At 39.8% G+C, this 19,836-nt stretch overlaps 1 protein-coding gene across 1 annotated transcript in view; it reads left to right on the forward strand.

Annotated features, from left to right (window-relative positions):
• Positions 1 to 19,836, forward strand: part of LOC126161298 (uncharacterized) — a 211,512-nt gene that overhangs the window by 173,358 nt on the left and 18,318 nt on the right. The window contains exon 6 of the mRNA XM_049917042.1: positions 6,603 to 6,723. Within this exon, the coding sequence (XP_049772999.1) occupies positions 6,603 to 6,723 (121 nt within the window). The remainder of the gene's footprint in view (positions 1 to 6,602; positions 6,724 to 19,836) is intronic.

Below are 19,836 nucleotides of genomic sequence, written 5' to 3' on the forward strand. Positions count from 1 at the left end.
TACTTGTAAAGAAAGTTTTGAAACAGATTTATTGTAGGAATCTTTTCCTTTGCACAGGGAATTTATTATACAGTTTTATTCCCCAGTAGAAAATGCATTTTTGAACTTCTGTTTGCTTTTTCTTTGTAAATCCAAGTCCAAACTGTGTCTGGTTCATGATTAAGTAGAGAACTACTAATAAAATACATAGTACTGTGTACCCTGACATGCAAAACACATTGTAAATGTTTTCACTTGATGCAGTAAGGATACTCGGTTTTCAAATAAGCTGCCGGAAATAAAAAAAATTAGTACACCTGGGGAAACAACATTTAGTTTTGAGCCGATGACAGTGTATGCTACTTGGGGTGATGGTAGATATAGCCTAATGATAATCATTTCGACATCACCTGCCAGCAGATAACATAGTGGCATAGCTACCAGAGCGCCATCTTTGTGTCCCCTTTAATATGGAATGTGCACAGCCAGAAGGCTCAGTGTGGTGCAAATGTGTGAAGCAAACAGGCAACCATGCTTTTGACACACTTTCAAGCTTCCTATAGTGAAATGCGCTTCTTTGAAAGAGTTCAAATGGTGGCCTTCTGAGTGGCAGGATGGTGCTTTTGGAGAATTGCCATACAAGTTGGATGTGCTGCGTCAGTTGTGCAACAATACTGGTATCAGTGGTCACATGGACATTCTCACACCTGCAGACAAGGTTCCACACAGCAGACACCCGCCAGGATTGTCATACTGTAAGGACAGAAGTGGCTCATTGTACAGTTCCCACAGCACAGATAAGAGAGCTGTGGGCCCAGATGTGTCAACATGAACATTTGACCCTAAGATAATCGTACAACACGAGTAGTAAGACCAACCACACCACGTGATGTGATCGAGGCTCACCCGCAGTATGGTGTGAAAGTGTAACAGTCACACAACATATTTCCAACATGATTTACGTTAAATATTAGACTGTACCAGTGGCAGCACCAACAACTGCAGATGAGGTGCCAGCAAGCATGATAGCCACACTGCCTCTATTGTGCCAACATAATCTGGTGCTTTGGTTTGGAGAACCAGTTTGTGCTGTCACTTGTACTGCTGATGAGACCAAGTAGAGCTATGTCACATTACTAAACAAAGAGATGAGCACTGAGGTGCAGAACATTCTTGCAGCACCACCAGCTACAGAACGGTATACAGAACTTAATAATGCACTCATTGAGTGAGATGAGAGTAATTGTTGTGGATGGAAGAACAAGGTGATCACACACTGTCACAGTTACTACGTCATCTGCAAATATTGGTGAATAACATAGTCAGCAACGACATTTGGAAAAATATTCGGTGTCATGCCTGCCATCAGATGCACAAAAGGTATTCGATTTGTGTGGGAGGATTGGACCTGCTTGCACAAATGGCTGATCACATTGTTGAAATGTGGTGGCTGTCAGCCTGCAACCAGATAATACCAGCTCTTTTGCATCACTTCCAGCACAGCTGGCAAAACTTACTACATAAGTTGCAGATTTGCAGGTGAGTACCAGCTGACAATGACACTGTTGCTCAACAAGAAGTCACAGTCGCCTGCCATCAGCTACAAAATTATGCTGGTATTATTAGATGGTTTGGTACAGAGGCAGGGGAGTGCAATTCACTGTGTGAAATGGAAACGCAGTGGGATTACCTGGCCACCCGCCTTCTTTGCCCTAGTCGTGATGATTTACCATTTGTTTGCTGCCACTGTTCAGAAGATGAGTGGATAACATTAACCCTCAACCTCAGTCTCCGGCTTACATTTGAATGGCAGTTCATAGTCGCTGATGTGGTGCATCTGATACTCGGAGCAGACTTCTTGTTATTCCTTGGGCTGCTCCCAGATACCCTGTGTCACACATTAAGGACTTCACACATAATGTGAACGGTAAATGTGTCTTCTCTACGATAGAGTAAATGTGTCTTCTCTATGATAGATCTAGTGCGTGCATACTGCTAAATACCGGTCACACCAAAGACATTCACTGAACGGCCATGTGTACATCTTTTGGAATTGAATTCACCAGATGCCGTTCGGTCTATGTAATGGCGCAAAGACTTTTCGAGGTTTATGGACGAAATGACTTGCAATTTTGAATTCTGCTTTGCTTGCATCAATGTGTTAATAGTGTCCAGTTCAGAGACAGGACATTTACATCAATTTTTCGATTGTCTTCGAATGCACGATTTGCTCACTAATCTGGCAAAGTATGTTTTCAGAGTGACGGAGGTGCAGTTTCCGAGCCACACCATTAACACATATAGAATACGGTCTCTGCAGAAGAGGATTGAGGTAATAGTCAGTTATCCCCAGCTGGCAACAATACATAAGTTACTTCAGTTTGTGGGAGTCATGAATTGTCACTTAATTTGAAACCACGCTTTCTTAACAGAGCCACTACATGAGATCCTACAAGGGATGCATAAATTTGATGACATAGCTTTTGCTAAACCGAAATCCACTATCACAGACACCACACTGTTGGCACATCCAATTCTGCTTTTGCTAAACCGAAGTCCACTATCACAGACACCACACTGTTGACACATCCAATTCTGCAAGTACCTCTTGCCCTCACGATTGGTGCTAACACGATAGCAGTGGGTGCAGGGCTGCAACAGCAGATGAATCAATGTCTGTGGTTGTTAGCGTTCTTTAGCAGGAAGCTTGCTCCAGCACAACACAACTGGTCCGTGTATGATTGTGAACCATATGCAGCATAAACTGCCACTAAAAAATTTAGACATATGCTGGAGGGGCAGCAGTTCATCCTGATTACTTATCACTAGCCTCTTACCCACACCCTTTGACAAATGTGGTGTCTAGGAAACCTGTGTACTCGGTTTGCTAGACAAACAATTCAAACAAATCGTAGTAACAAATTTTATTACAAAATGATAATTACAATGCTTAACTTTTGCAATTAGAGATGTGTCGCAAACGAAGGGTGTCATACAAAATAATCTATCTTCTTCAGTATAAACAATTCCAAATCTGTGCTACGTAGACAGTACAAGCGAAGTAACTTGCATTGACACTGCTATTGAACTGGCCAGTCTTGAAGCTGCTGTTGAACTGGGCCATCACCAGTCAGTCACAGCACTTATGTCCTCTTCACATAGGGATCACTGCTGTCGCGTTCTCGTCCTGGAGAGGAGTCGGTCAGTGTGTGATTGGCTAACATCTTCTCACAGCTATCTCTTCTCTATCGTGTCCAACTGGTGTGCTTGGTGCTTGACTTTATGCCATAACTACAAAGGCCTGAAGAAGCTTTGCCACGCCAGCTACTTCAGTTACTTTACGTTGAGCAATTTATGATAAACGTCTTACACAGTGTGGAAAGGAATGTGCCGAGCGACACCCTGTCTCACATCCAAGAGATCGCAAGCGCCAAGGATTACAAAGCATCCTTCTGGTCTACAGTTACAGCATATCCAGCTATCACCAACAAATGTATGTATGTACTGTTATGTGTCAGTCCCAAGAGTATGCCCATTGGTGACAGGTGGTTTCTGCCAACAAGCTACCACTTAATTATATGAACCGTCACATCCAGGGATCTGCAACACTACCAGCTTTTGTGTGGCGGAGTTTAGACACAATTACATGACAAGTGTATCAATAGCACTGCCTGTCAGCACAAAAAAATTACTCTGCATGTTCGTGCACCACTCAGTACATTTCTTGCGTAATGGACACTCTGAACATGTACATCTGGATATAATAGGATATCTACCACCATCTGAGGGTTTACCTATTGCTTGAGGTTGTTGACAGATTTACATGCTGGCCCAGAGGTTTTCCCCATGACCTATATCACAGGAGAGACAGTAGCTATCACCTTTTTATGGGAGTGGATCATCCTTTTCGGATTGTCTTTACAAATCACTATGGATCAGAGCATACAGTTTGACTCATACCTGTACAAGGCTCTCACCAGGCTGTTTGGTGCGAAGAGGATGAGAACTGCAGCACACCACCTAGTGACAAATTGACTGGTGGAACAATTTCATCCAGAGGTGAAGGCATCATTAAATTGTCACAATTCATAGCATTGGACAGAAACTCTTACTCACTGTTCTACTGGGCATCTGTGCATATATAAAGGAGGATTTAGAAGCCACGGTATTTGACCTGATATATGGACAACATATCCACCTACTGGGCAGATTCTTTGGCAGCGGACCAAGTGATGTTATTGAAACAAGCATAGGACTTCATTACTAAGATGTGGTCATACATACAGTAACTTCGTCCGGCAGCAAAGAGGACACAGCAGTCTCATCATCCATTTGTTTTCTGTGAGTTGTCAAAATGTAGACAGGTTTTTGTTCGACATGACACCATGTGTAAGCTTTTACAGCCACCTTATAGTGGACCCTACAACATGCTTTGCAGAGGTAACACGCTGTTTTAAGTTAGATATTGAAGGAATTCTGACTACAATTTCAGGTTTACTGCACCATCTGCACCCACACAATTAAACGCAGACACACAAACCTCACTCCCCTTCTGTATCGTAGTGCAGGCACATTGCAACTGCTGTAGAGCAGTGATACTGGGTGGCACTTACAGTGGAGACATCAAGCAGGTTGTTAACTGAGTCAGGGCAACAACCGCAATTCAATTGACTATATCATTAACACTGATGGGGAAAGGGGGGGGGGGGGGTGAGGGAATACTTTAATGACAAGTACACATAGTAAAAAATTATCATGACTCAAACAGTTCCTTGTCAAAGGTGTGTAATGCATGTTATTCAGTGTTTGTGCGACCCGTAATTAATGTTGCTTTTTCCTTGTTTCTATGTGTGTCAAGAGATATCACTCATGTTTTTCTGTATGCTACATCAGTTAAATATTAACAAACATCTTGTTATACGACCCAATAAATGTATGAAAAGAAAATTTATTCAGAAACTTGATAAAATCCTGAAAGAATGTCTTTCCAAATTCTTAGAAAAGTTTTTATTCTGTTCAGTGTTGAAAAGCAGTGTTCTGCTTCTGATATAATCATGGGAACTGTAAAGAGAATTCTTATCAGTTTTGTACTTTCACTAAGATAATCATCTAGATTATTTTCTGAGATAAAATTCAGCAGCCCAATTAATTTGCAACATTCATAAACCTCAGATATGCAGTAGAGCACTTTTAGCTCTGATTCAAGCTTACCGTTGTCAATCATGAAATGTATTTCAGCAGTCAGTAGTGCTTCTTCAGTAGGGAGTCCATTGTTTAAATTAGTCACACATTTCTTGTTCAACAATTTAGCAACTACTAAGTGTTCAGTGAAAAAATCTCTCTCTGAATATCACCACATTGTCTCACATTTCCCAGGTTTGTGCCATGTGTGCCTTTGAAGGATTCTAACACTTCCTTCATTGTGATTACAGTTTTGATATTTGTTATACATTCATTAACTTTAAACACACTATTTTCCCAAGATTGCATTTAGTTGTAAATTATTTTAACATGAAGCATAATCTGATGAAAGGGACCTAGCCAAAATTTGAAATTACCATCATCCACGTATATGTTAAATGACATCTCGTTTCTTAGCTGTGACTGCCTTGTAGACAGACAGCAATGAAAAATTAATCTTTAAGATTCATAGAATTTACTTCTGGGGGATGCAATATCGTGGTTAAAGTATTCTGTAAAATAAAAGAACGGAAGAAATTAATCAAATAGAATAGCCAGAAGCAGAGTGATGATTTAATTCTATACTTTAATACATTTGAGAATGTGGCAGACAGTTTTTAAATTCAATTACACACACACACACACACACACACACACACAGAGAGAGAGAGAGAGAGAGAGAGAGAGAGAGAGAGAATATAATAACTACCTTCCACCAGCATGTAAAGGTCGGCATTGTGGGAGTGCACAATGCTCTCACTCCTTTGCCCACATGGAGCTTCATACAGGCACATGCACACAACGGCCAAACAACATACCACTGTAATTGTGGAGTGCACAGTTCCCGACAAAGGTTTTTGTATCTTTTTTTCATAAACTGGGGGATGGCTACTGACAATAAGCTTAAGGATTATATATTGTACAAGTATGAAGAAAGTATTAAAAAAGAAAGGACTCATTACGTTAAATTATATCAATAATATCAACTAGAGACAGGATGCAGAAGTTCCACAGTGTCTGTATGCGAGCTACCACTGGCAGTGGTGCTCTGAAAGTAATAACAGCAGCTGAGGCAAGAAACTTGTAACAGTGGGTACAAGTATGACTGGGAAATATTTTCACTGTTGCAGGTGTGTCATGTAATCATCTGTTCAACATAACAGTCATACATCTATTTTCATAAATGTTAGAAGAAGAATAATTCTTGTAGAGCCATTGGGAATGGATGTGTAGCGAATTTTGTCTCGTCCATAAAAAAAAAAGTCTCTTTCATCTCAATTGTTTTATCCATAATCATTCGTTTGGTTTTGCTTACAACTGCTCACCAGTTTGTCTCTGTGAATGAAGCAGCTAGCCTGTATTGTTACCTTCCAGCATTAAAAATAAAGTTGTAAATTTGATTAACTTTACATGATGTAATTATGTCTAGAATCTCTTTGCAGGTACTGAAGCGATATCGTAGACTGTGGAGAATGGACCAACCAGCAAAGAGGAGACCAAAACTATACATAGTAAATTTACAGTGGACTCCAAAAGATGATCAGGCTGTACTCAAAATAAGTGGTAGGTCTGATCCCAGATATTACTTCATACTGTATTAATAGAAGTTCATTGCAAATTTCTTGTACTTTGCACAGAGTAGTTGTGTTGGCAATACTCTTAGAAAGATCAATCAATTTATATGATGGAAACATAAGACTCCTGACAGCTTGTGTTGGCATTATCAGACAATATCGAAGTTTTGTGCTACCTTTCTTACTACATGTAGCCATTATCTAGCTTTTAGTCGTCTTACAGAGGTTGCAGAGAGTGCAAGTTGTGATTTCAACTCAAGTTGCATGCAGGAGCTTGATTCTATTCTTCTAATGCTCTAGTTCAGTGGTGAGCAAATCAATGAAGCTTCCCAGCTGCCATACCATTTTTAAATCCTACTGTGAGCTACCAAAAGAAACTGTGATGGAAATAAGAACTTAAAAAAAAAAAGTCTTTCATTTGTTTATTACCAGTAAACTTCTCTCTCTCTCTTTTTCATATGAAATGAATTTTAATTAAGTGGAATTTAAGAAAAAGCAACTGACATTGCATTGTACTTAACAAAGAAATTGAAGTGTATTTAGTAATAAATTACAAATGTAAGAACAGATTTTTTTTAGACTTACTAACTTGAATAAGGTATTGGGTTAAAGTGCTCCCTCTCTCCCTGGCTTTTGATAACAAATAATTTAGGTCTTGTAAATTTTGCTGGTGGTTCCTGTGTGAAGAATTTTGTTAAGAAGGCGAACTGCTACTTCCATGTTGTGGTCCACCAAAAATTCGGGATACAGCCCATCTTCACCTGCAGATTTTCTACATTTCATGTGTTTAAGAGCTGACTCCAGTTCAGTGATAATAAAAAAAGAAGAGGATTCTCCACTTAGCTTTGCTTACAAATGCCTGAATAGAATGACACTAAACCCAATACTAGATCAAAGTAACACTAGGCCGTCCGGTGACACCACAGTGGTACTGTGTGCATAGTATCGCTCAGTGATCGGCAACACCACAGTGGTGTCGTGAGCATAGTATCGCTCAGTGGCCGGCAATAGCACTTCAGTATCTTTTGCATTCTGTTGGTGTTTTGTTTAGGTAACAATAAGTTACACAAGTCAAAAAGTTTTTTGTATTTATAAGTACGTGAGACGAAAGAGACGATACAATTATTTACGATGAATGCGCAGATGTCTTGTCTGATTTTCGGGACGAATTGGCTGATTGGGAAGAAGACACTGGATATCAAAAAATGAAACTGAAGCACAATCATTGGAAGATAGTGAATTACGTCCAAGAAGAATTCAGCGAATGCTAAAGTTGCCAAGTGATTTGGATGAATCAGACGAAGAAGACAGTACACAATGGCCAGATTGTGATTTACCGAGAACCCTCTGGGTCTTAACATATTTCCCAAAGATACACACAGCATCAAGGATACCATAAAATTATATATTGGGAATGATCTATTTGAATATATTAGCAACGAAACCAACAGGTAATACAGTCCAAATTGCAATAGAAGGAAACTGGATAAATAAAATGCCAAATTTGTTGACATTGTGGGACCTGAAATTAGAAAATGGATTCTGTTTGCTATCCTTACAGGAACTGTACAAAAATCAAGGATCGATGAGTATTGGTCAACGAATCCATTGATACACTCACTGATATTTTACAAAATGATATCCAGCAACCGATTTAGACAAATATCCTTTTTACATTTTTCCAACAACAACAATAAACCAGATAATGCCAACTGGCGTTTCAAAGTGCAATTCGTATTTCATAATTTTTCCAAAAAGTTTAAAGAAACTTTGAATCTAAGTCAAAGCATCTCAATTGATGAAAGAATGATACTGTGGCATGGCCGGTTAAATTTTAAAGTTTGCAATCCGTCAAAAATTATGAAATATGGCATACTCATTTGGATGCTGTGTAATTCGAGTACAGGATGCATTTCCTCATTCAAGATATATTCTGGAGATGGACAGTCTTTAGCAAAAACAGTGATGGAACTATTGACACCAACTTATGGAAAGTGGCACCACCTCTACCTGGATAATTATTTTAACAGTATAGAACTTGCAGAGAAGTCACTTGAAAAGATAACTAGAGTTTGTGAAACAATATGGCAAAATAGAAGTTTTCCAGAGAAATTGAAGTGCACAAAAGTCAATGTGTTTGAAGCTTGTCATCAATGGAAAGGTGAAGTACTTGCACAGGTATGGAGAGCTTTGAAAACTACAATGATATGAATGATCTCTACAATACATAATACCACTCTCACACTCAAAAACAGTAGAAAAACCAATTACACAATAAAAAAAACCTGAAAGTGTATTAGATTACAACAAATACAATAAAGGAATGGATCAGGCACGCCAATATTTGAGTTATTACCCTATATATACAGAAAAACTATAAAATAGTCAAAAAAGTTTGCCTGTACCTCTGTAATTGTGCATTATTCAATGCATTCCGTACATGGCAATATTTCAATACAGAACACAAGTGTCTCAGGTTTCATGATTTTGCATTGAAATTGTCTGATTCACGGTTGAAAGACGACGTACTTGCTTCTGAGCAAAACTTGGAGGTTGCCACTACATCACGTATGTGTCATCATGATCCGGTTGACAGACTTTCTGGTCACTTAAAGCAACACCAACTAATACTTCTTTCTGAAATGGATAAATAAATAAATAAAAAACCAACTTACTATGCAAGTCTTATGGAGTTGTGTTACACCTTGGAGACTGTTAGCTGCATATCATATGAAAGAGAAATACTAAGTACCAAATACAACACAAATAAATATATGAAACAAACAAATTTTGTATTTATTTCGTATGTATATCTTCAAAATTTCATGACAGTAGAGGAACAGGGATGAGAATTTATGAGAACTAACGCTGAGATTAGTAAAACTTAACAATTTGTAATCTCCTGTTAAAGTTAAGAATGGCCGGCAACAAGCCGAGTAATCCAAATTAGCACTGTGGCACCGAGTGAATAAATTTGTACGAGACGTGTGGGCGGCGGAGTGTTAATTGTGTGGTACCGTCTGAAGCAGCTCAACTTAAACCTTGTAGAAGTTGCTGTTAACAAGTACTATCCTTGACTATCCACATAGAAACTGGCTACCAAAAGAAACTAAAGACTGGGGTAGTTTCTGTTGACCTATCGACAGCTTACTACAACATGGTGTGGTGTGAGGAGATACCATTGAAACTTCTGAAAACAGTGCCTTGTAAAACTCGAGGTAATCTCTTAAGCAACATGTTGAGCCGTCAGCAGTTTAAAGTACACAGAGATGAAGAGAAAAGCAGATGGCACGTACTCAGTGATCGGTTGCCTCGAGGCTCTGTTCTCGCTCCACTGTTACACAGTCCCTAAACGGCAGACCTGCCGAACACTCCAATATGCAGATGATCTTGCAATTTAATATCAGAGTGAAGATCTTTCCGAATTTGTAGGACACCTAACAAATAGCCTCACTCTACGTAATGAATATTTTCAGACACGGTAACTTAGACCTAATGTTTCTAAAACAAGTATTGTCTATCGTCAGGAAACATCACCACACAGTTGGAAACATCACCACACAGTTGGAAACATCACCACACGGTTTGGTCCCTTCAGCACGGGGTAATAAAACAATAAATCAGAATACCTTGCGGCACATTAGACAGAGTAATGACTTATTGTAAACATCTCTCTGACACAGCTAACGAGTGAACCTAGTGAGGAAGTTGAAAGGTAGCACGGAGGGGAGCATCCCTTACTCTGCAGTGGAGTATTGCACGCCGATTTGGCTGCGTGCTCGTGTGAAGAAGGCTGATGTTCATTGGACCACAGCTAGAAGAAACACTAGTAGCACAGTCAGGTCTACACGTAGTGGTGATTGCCAATACTATTGAAAACTGTGTCTTCATTGAAAGGTGGTTCTGTACAACCTTTTCCAGCAAGTTTAAAAAAATGAGTCTGTTCCTCTTTATAATACTTTACTCTTCCTGCCTAGGAAATTCCTCAAATCTGGAAGACCAGCATCTGAAAGAGTCCAAATGCTCTCCACCGAGTGAGTGGAATTGTGAGTAGCAAGCCAAGAAAACCCAAAACCGTGAATTTATTGACAATGTAACAGTTAAAGTTGGCAGGTCTTTATCATTCGAGAGAGGTGTGGGTACTGCTGAACAGATAAAACATGCAAAAATGAGGATTTTGCACTGACAATACATATGACTTTGGTAACATTGAGATAATGAGCCACATTGTAAATGACTGACCCAACAGATTAACAGATATTTCCCCGGTGGCAAGAGTTCACACAAAGCATCCAATTTGGTGCTCCACTGGATTGAGTCTTTAGACATTTGTGTGTAGTCTGGGCCTTTTGAGAGTTATGTTGTGTAAATAGTTACACATGTGTATTTGTTTAAATATGTATTTGACTTGTCGTAATTTATGTGTACGATAATAATAAGTTAACTCGAATGAAAAGGATGGCACTACTTTTGTGTCACGAACAAGTTTTATAATGTTAAGAAAGTAGGTAGTGCGTGCCATCCACATACGATTGTCAAAGTTTTCATCAGTCAGTCTGCTTCTAAAACTCTCTCCCTCTCCTCCTCCCCCCCCCCCCCCTCCACCTGTTCCCCCTCCCTCCCTTCCCCACCCCCACGAGCAATACTTCAAATATTTTCAGTGCTTGAACAGAATGATTTTGAAGATAAGTAATTGAGAAAATCAGTGAGTTCCAACTCCACTGCACTTCCTGAAAATCAGAATGCTTCATGGCACAAGTAAAGAAATCATCAGCATCAATCTCTCTAAAATACAATTTGACAAACGGTGCAACAATTGAAATGCTTTTAAAATCTTGGAAGAACTTGGTGAATTGACTTCTCGTATTAGGAAGAATGTCAATGTATTTGCTGTTGAAGATCCTTACTTGTCGAGGATTTCTTTCTTACAGGCAAAGTACTTTATTCTTAATTAACCTTGGATATGATTTTTGTTCCCGCATTTCCAGTTTTTTTGAGAATGACACAACATATGAAATTGTTCTACCAATACCTTTATCCTTGCGTTGATGCTCCAAGTTAAATATTCTAACTTTCCAGTGACATCCACAAAAAAATCATAATTCTGCAGCCACACTGTAACTTCTAGTTAATGGAAGAATTTACTTCATTTTTCAAAAATTCTACTAAGGCAGGAAGCAACTTGTTGTTGTTGTTGTTGTCTTCAGTCCTGAGACTGGTTTGATGCAGCTCTCCTTGCTACTATATCATGTGCAAGCCTCTTCATCTCTGAGTTACTACTGCAACCTACATCCTTCTGAATCCGGTTACCGTATTCATTTCTTGGCTTCCCTCTATGGTTTTTACCCCTACACTTCCCTCCAGTACTAAATTGGTTACCCTTGATGTCTCAGAATGTGTCCTACCAACTGATCCCTTCTTCTAGTCACGTTGTGCCACAAATTCCTCTTCTCTCCAATTCTATTCAGTATCTCCTCATTAGTTACATGATCTACGCATCTAATCTTCAGCATTCTTCTGTAGCCCTACCTTTCGAAAGCTTCTGTTCTCTTCTTATCTAAACTAATTATTGTCCATGTTTCACTTCCATACATGGCTACACTCCACACAAATACTTTCAGAAACGACTTCCTGACACTTAAATCTATACTCGATGTTAACAAATTTCTCTTCTTCAGAAACGCTTTCCTTGCCGTTGCCAGTATACATTTTATATTCTCTCTACTTCAACCATCATCAGTTATTTTTCTTCCCAAATAGCAGAACTCACTTACTACTTTAAGTATCATATTTCCAAATCTAATTCCCTCAGCATTACCTGATTTAATTCGACTACATTCATTATCCTCGTTTTGCTTTTGTTTATGTTCATGTCGTATCCTCCTCTCAAGACACTGCCCATTCCGTTCAACTGCTCTTCCAGGTCCTTTACTGTCTGACAGAATTAAAATGTCATCAGCAAACCTCAAAATTTTTATTTCTTCTCACTGGACTTTAATTCTTACTCCAAATTGCTCAATACACAGGCTGAATAACATTGGGGAAAGGCTACAATCCTTCATTCTCAACCACTGCTTCCTTTTCGTGCCCCTTGACTCTTACAATTGCCATCTGGTTTCTGTACAAATTTTAAATAGCCTTTCATTCACTGTATTTTACCCCTACCACCTTTAGAATTTGAAAGAGAGCATTCCAGTCAACATTGTCAAAAGCTTTCTCTAAGTCGACAAATGCTATAAAGATATGTTTGCCTTTCCTTAACCTGTGTTCTGTGAGAGGGTGTAGGGTCAGTATTTACACATTTCTACTGAATCCAAACTGATTCTTCCCCGGGGTCAGCTTCTACCAGTTTTTCCATTCTTCTGTAAAGGATTCGAGTTAGTATTTTGCAGCTGTGACTTATTAAACTAATAGTTCGGTAATTTTCACTCCTGTCAGCGTCTACTTTCTTTGGAAATGGAATTATTATATTCTTCTTGAAATCTGAGGGTATTTCAAATGTCTTGTACATCTTACTCACTAGAAGGAAGAGATCTACATCTACATCCATACTCCGCAAGCCACCTGACGGTGTGTGGCGGAGGGTACCTTGAGTACCTCTATCGGTTCTCCCTTCTATTCCAGTCTCGTATTGTTCGTGGAAAGAAGGACTGTCTGTATGCCTCTGTGTGGGCTCTAATCTCTCTGATTTTATCCTCACGGTCTCTTCGTGAGATATATACGTAGGAGGGAGCAATATACTGCTTGACTCTTCGGTGAAGGTATGTTCTCGAAACTTCAACAAAAGCCCGTACCGAGCTACTGAGCGTCTGTCCTGCAGAGTCTTCCACTGGAGTTTATCTATTATTTCTGTAACGCTTTCGTGATTACTAAATGATCCTGTAATGAAGCGCGCTGCTCTCTGTTGGATCTTTCTCTATCTCTTCTATCAACCCTATCTGGTACGGATCCCACACTGCTGAGCAGTATTCAAGCAGTGGTCGAACAAGCGTACTGTAACCTACTTCCTTTGTTTTTGGATTGCATTTCCTTAGGATTCTTCCAATGAATCTCAGTCTGGCATCTGCTTTACCGACGATCAACTTTATATGATCATTCCATTTTAAATCACTCCTAATGCGTACTCCCAGGTAATTTATGGAATTAACTGCTTCCAGTTGCTGACGTGCTATATTATAGTTAAATGATAAGGGATCTGTCCGTCTATGTATTCACAGCACATTACACTTGTCTACATTGAGATTCAATTGCCATTCCCCGCACCATGCGTCAATTCGCTGCAGATCCTCCTGCATTTCAGTACAATTTTCCATTGTTATGACCTCTCGATATACCACAGCATCATCCGCAAAAAAGCCTCAGTGAACTTCCGATGTCATCCACAAGGTCATTTATGTATATTGTGAATAGCAACGGTCCTACGACACTCCCCTGTGACACACCTGAAATCACTCTCACTTCGGAAGATTTTTCTCCATTGAGAATGACATGCTGCGTTTTGTCATGTCTTGCTCTCCCAAGGCTATTATTAGCTCTAACGGAATGTCTACTCTCAGGGCCGTGTTTTGACTTAAGTCTGTCAGTGATTTGTCAAATTCTTCATGCATTATCGTATCTCACTTTACATCTTCATCTACTTCCTCTTCCATTTGCACTATACTGCCCTTCAAGTACATCTCCCTTTTACAGACCCTCTATATACTCCTTCCGTCTTTTTGCTTTCTCTTCTTTGCTTAGGAATGGTTTCCCATCTGAACTTATGATATTCATACAAGTGTTTCTCTTTCCTCCAGAGGTCTCTTTAATTTTCCTGTAGGCAGTATCCATCTTATCCCTGGTGATACATGCCTCTACATCCTTACATTTGTCCTCTAGCCATCCCTGCTTAGCCATTTTGCACTTCCTGTCGATCTCATTTTTTAGGTGCTTCACCTGTTTCATATATTGCATTTTTATATTTTCTCCTTTCATCGATTAAATATGTCGTGTTACCCAAAGATTTCTATTAGTCTTTGTCTTTTTACCTACTTGACCCTCTGCCATCTTCACTGTTTCATCTCTCAAAGCTACCCATTCTTCTTCTACTGTCTCTTTCCTCTGTTCTTATCAATCATTCCCTAATGCTCCCTCTGCAACTGTCTACAACCTCTGGTTTTTCAGTTTATTGAGCTCCCATCTCTGTAAAATCGTGCAATTTTGCAGTTTTAATCTGCATGATATAACTAGTAACTTGTGGTCAGGGTCCACATCTGCTGCTAGAAATGTCTTACAGTTTAAAAACTGGTTCCAAAACCTGTGTATTACCATTATATAATCAATCTGAAACCTTCCTTGTCTCCAGGTCTCTTCCACATATACAATGTTCTTTCACTATACTAAAACCAAGAGTTAGCTATGATTAAATTATGCTCTGTGCAAAATACTACCAGTCGGCTTCCTCTTCCATTCCTTTCCCCAAGTCCAAATTCATCTACTACTTTCCCTTCTCTTCCTTTTCCTACTATCGAATTCCAGTCCCCCATGACTATTAAATTTTCATCTCCCTTCACTACCTGAATAATTTCTTTTGTCTCATCATACACTTCATCAATCTCTTCGTCATCTGCGGAGCTAGTTGGCATATAAACTTGTACTACTGTGATAGGCATGGGCTTCGTGTCTATCTTACCTGCAATAATGTGTTCACTATGCTTTCATAGTAGTTTACCTGTATAACCCTGTATTCAGCTGACCGGAAGTCTTGTTCCTCCTGCCACTGAACTTCACAAATTCTCAATATATTTAACTTTAACCTATCCATTTTCCTTTTTAAATTTTCTAACCTACTTGCCCGATTAAGGGTCTGACATTCCATGCTCCAATCTGTAGCATGCTGGTTTCATTTCTCCTGATAACGACATCCTCCTGAGTAGTCCCCACCTGGAGATCTGAATGGCGAACTATTTTACCTCTGTCATATTTTATCCGAGAGGATCCCATTATCATTTAACTATACAGTAAAGCTTCTTGCTCTAGGGAAAAATTACGGTTGTAGTTTCCCTTTGCTTTCAGCTGTTTGCAACTCCTTAAAACATTGTAAAACTGCATCTACTAAGCCAACGAAATTTACAATCAGATGGTTCAGACACAGAATCGGATAGCAGTGATGACAACTTCATGTAATAAAGTTTTAAAGACTTCTGCTGTAAAAAGAAAACTGTTTTTGTTCATCATAAATAGTGTGCGAAAATATTCGAGCCTTCACTGATGGGGAATTTGTATCCTAAGACATACGCAGGCGCCGGCCGAAGTGGCCGTGCGGTTAAAGGCTCTGCAGTCTGGAACCGCAAGTCCGCTACGGTCGCAGGTTCGAATCCTGCCTCGGGCATGGATATTTGTGATGTCCTTAGGTTAGTTAGGTTTAACTAGTTCTAAGTTCTAGGGGACTAATGACCTCAGCAGTTGAGTCCCATAGTGCTCAGAGCCATTTGAACCATTTGAACATACACAGGCGTGCACTTGTTATGAGTGACATAACTATAATTTTTGACATATTGCCCAAGAAGAAGGAATTAGTTTGTGAATTGTGAACTTCAAGCTTTTCCCAGCATTTACTGTTCTGTAGTAACTTGCAAGAATGCAGCCACATAAATTTGTCAAAGTCTCCCAATATTTTGACAAGTGACACCCTCCTTGCTGTCATTTTCAAGGCATGAATTGAAAGTGTCTTAAAATGAGATAGTGTGTTACCTGTCGAAAATGTCGGTGGTTTTTGAAGTTCTTATTGGGCAGCACTTCTTAGAGTTATTCGATGATGGTAAGTTGTGTGCCTGTTTCCGGGACAATAAATCCGATGCCTCACTGTAATGTGGAACTATTTAGTTTACACCCATAATGTTCTTCGTAATTGAAAAATATAACACCACACAGACCACATGCAGAGTAGTCTTTTGCATTAATCTTTGCTACCAGTAATTCTTTTTTACTCACTGTGATGTAGCCTATATTTGACTATATTCACACAGACCCACACACATTCATGATAAAATTACACCTTTTTAAAAATTCTATGGAGTAGGAGGAGTTGTCAAGCAAATATAATGAATCCAGTTTCTGTGTTTGCAGTTAATTTTTTTATCCACTAGATTCTTCACCTCAGTGGATAAGTTGACTAAAATTTTTGTAGCTCAATACTTCATTCATTTCTCTATGTATAATGTAGTTGGACAGATAAAAAATCTACTCACCAAAAAGTGGCAGGAGAACACACATATAAAAGGTATTACAGTTTGCAAGCTTTTGGAGCCAGTGGCTGAAGGTGAAGGAAGAGGGGTGAAGGGAAAGGACCGGTGAGGGGTAGAGTTTGGAATAATGATGATGATGATTAGTGTAAAGAGCTTACCGTCGTGGTCTAGGAGGAGTTACCAAAGAATACAAAACTGAAAAAAATCATTGAATGACAGCATGAAAAGTAAGTCAGGCTGTTGTGCATAACTTCATGCAGAACAGTGAGAAGAGGTGAACTGCAGAGTGGTATGGCAACTGTAATCGTATGAAAGTTGGACAGGAGCAGAAATTATTAATCAGAAAGTTAATACATAAAAATGAAGATTTACTTAATTTGTATTTCTCCAGGCAAATTAATGCATTACAAATTATGCAGTACGAAACAGTATAGCTTTTACAGTGTCCATAAGAAAGAGGCTCCCTGTAATGCAGCACAACTGTTGACTAGACAGCATCTGCATAGCAACACGTAGTAAAGTGGCTCCAAGCATAAACTGGCCATATCGCGGCTGCTGGCCATTCTATACTGCGGTGACAGCTGGAGGCTTGGCTCACCGGGCACACAGGATTGGGCCCACCAGATCCTGTGCAACCCAGAAACTTGCAATTCTGTTTCTGTGAATCCTATGGGGTGGTATCAACAGGTGATACCATGCCCCTCCCTCCTAAACCTCCTAACCATTTTCATATAGCCTAGATAAGTGAACAACAATTGGGGAGGGGGGATGTACATGGCAATGAGGAGACGGGAGAAGAAACTGAGGCTGATGCCAGCTCCCACCTATGCACCGGCATATGCCCTGATCTGCTGCATCCAGACAGGCATGGAATCTGAAAGTACAATGCCTGTCAGAGCATCGTGCAATTCACAAGGACGAATTTGATTATGGTGGCATCACAGTGAGCCTCGCCTCAATCTGCCATACAATCTGTAAAAGCCTGAATCATTAGTGTGATACCATGCCTATCTGGGTAGAGTGAGCTCCATCCACCGTGCAGCAACACAAGCAAGGTGCAGTGGCACTGTCCACATAACAACTCTGCTGGGGATTGTCCGTCACAAAGCTGGCAGCAAGAGGAAGACATGAATTGCAACAGAGCTTGATCCCATGTGTGACAGGCATGAAGTTTGCCCATCTGTTGCTTAAATGTTGGTGCCAATCATTTGGCTTCACCTTTGGATTGTGGGCGGAATTGTGCACTCGTGATGTGCTTGATGCCTGAGGCAGTAGAAAACTGAACAGTTGACAGCAGCAAATTGAGGTTCATTGTCACTCTAAGCCACTTCGGGCAATCCATCGAGGCAAAAGATTGATGACAACACCTGTGGATTGTGGAACGAGCTGCAGTAGACTGCATAGGAACCACAAGGTAAATTTGCCAAGAGCATCAACGATCTTGATGAGCCAACATGTGGACTCGTGAAATCAAAGTGCAAACATTGCAAAGATTCTTGAGTTTTGAGCCATGCAAAAAACTGCTGAGACAGAGCTGACTTATGTTCTGCACATGGTTGGCACTGAGAAGTCAACTGTTCAATTTGCACATCCAAACGGTGCCGAGTGCAATTGATTTCATGCCAACTGTTTGGTGTGGACAACACCCTAGTGATCTTAGTGTAACAAATGAAGTACATCTGGGGAATCTCAACATACGGAGAAGCAAAATGACACTCTTGTGAAATGCAAGGGCATGCCGACAGGCAAAATAAATGTGAACCACAGAGCTAAAACCTGTCTGGCTGAATGCAGCCAACCAGTGCGGATACAGTGCAACAGAATCTGCAAATCGAGATCTGCTACTATGGCCTGGGCAATTTTCTGGTGATTACGCAGAAAGCTATGCAAAGCATCAATGCCTTGTGCATCTATGTAGCAACAAGAAGCAGAGGACTTGTCGAATTTGGGGAAAACTGGACTACTGTATTTACTCGAATCTAAGCCGCACTTTTTTTCTGGTTTTTGTAATCCAAAAAACCGCCTGCAGCTTAGAATCGAGTGCACAGCAGGCGGAAGTTCTCAGAAATGTTGGTGGGTGCCGCCACAATTAACTTCTGCCGTCGAATATATGTAGCGCTACATAGGCATGCTTTGTAGGCACAAAGATAAATACTGGCACCAAAACCTCTGCGTCATTAAATAAATTTAAAAAAAGGTGGAAGACGGGCTTTTTTTCTCCGCCCCAAGTTTCGACCACTGCATTTTCGAACATTATCCAATGAAATAAATACAAATTCCGTATTGTTCATCTCCGAATGTAGCAACATTTCAATGTACTACGAAAATCCGACTGGCAATACTGTTTGGGATGTTTGTCAATATGGCCAACTCTACATTCTGAATTTTTTCCTACCTATGAGAAGAGAGAGTTGCTAAGAGGAACTTTTATGAATTGTGACTTACATGCAGTATTCTCTTCACCATAAGAATAATAGGAATATAAACATTTTGCCATGTATTGTTTCGTGTTTGCTGCTATCTCATTTAAATCCTGTCAGCCCAATAAACTACGAAACTAGAGTGAGACAATAGCAAACACGGAAGAATATACATATCATGTCATGTTTATACTCATATTATTCTTATGCCTAATAGTGATACAGTCAGAAATGAAGCTCGGCCCTGCAAAGATTTTCAAACGGAGAAAAATTTTCGCTAAACTCTCGTTCAGAACATCATCTATCATACACAGTCTATTATTTGGTTCTTGTTGATCATTATCTAAGAAAGTCGCAGAGTAAGTAACAACAAATAGCAGTCTCTTGCCATTGTTTCACTAATGAGACAATTCCTCTCTCTCTCTCTCTCTCTCTCTCTCTCTCTCTCTCTCTCTCTCT

This window comes from Schistocerca cancellata, chromosome 2 (assembly GCF_023864275.1).
Source record: "Schistocerca cancellata isolate TAMUIC-IGC-003103 chromosome 2, iqSchCanc2.1, whole genome shotgun sequence".
Lineage (NCBI taxonomy): Eukaryota > Metazoa > Arthropoda > Insecta > Orthoptera > Acrididae > Schistocerca > Schistocerca cancellata.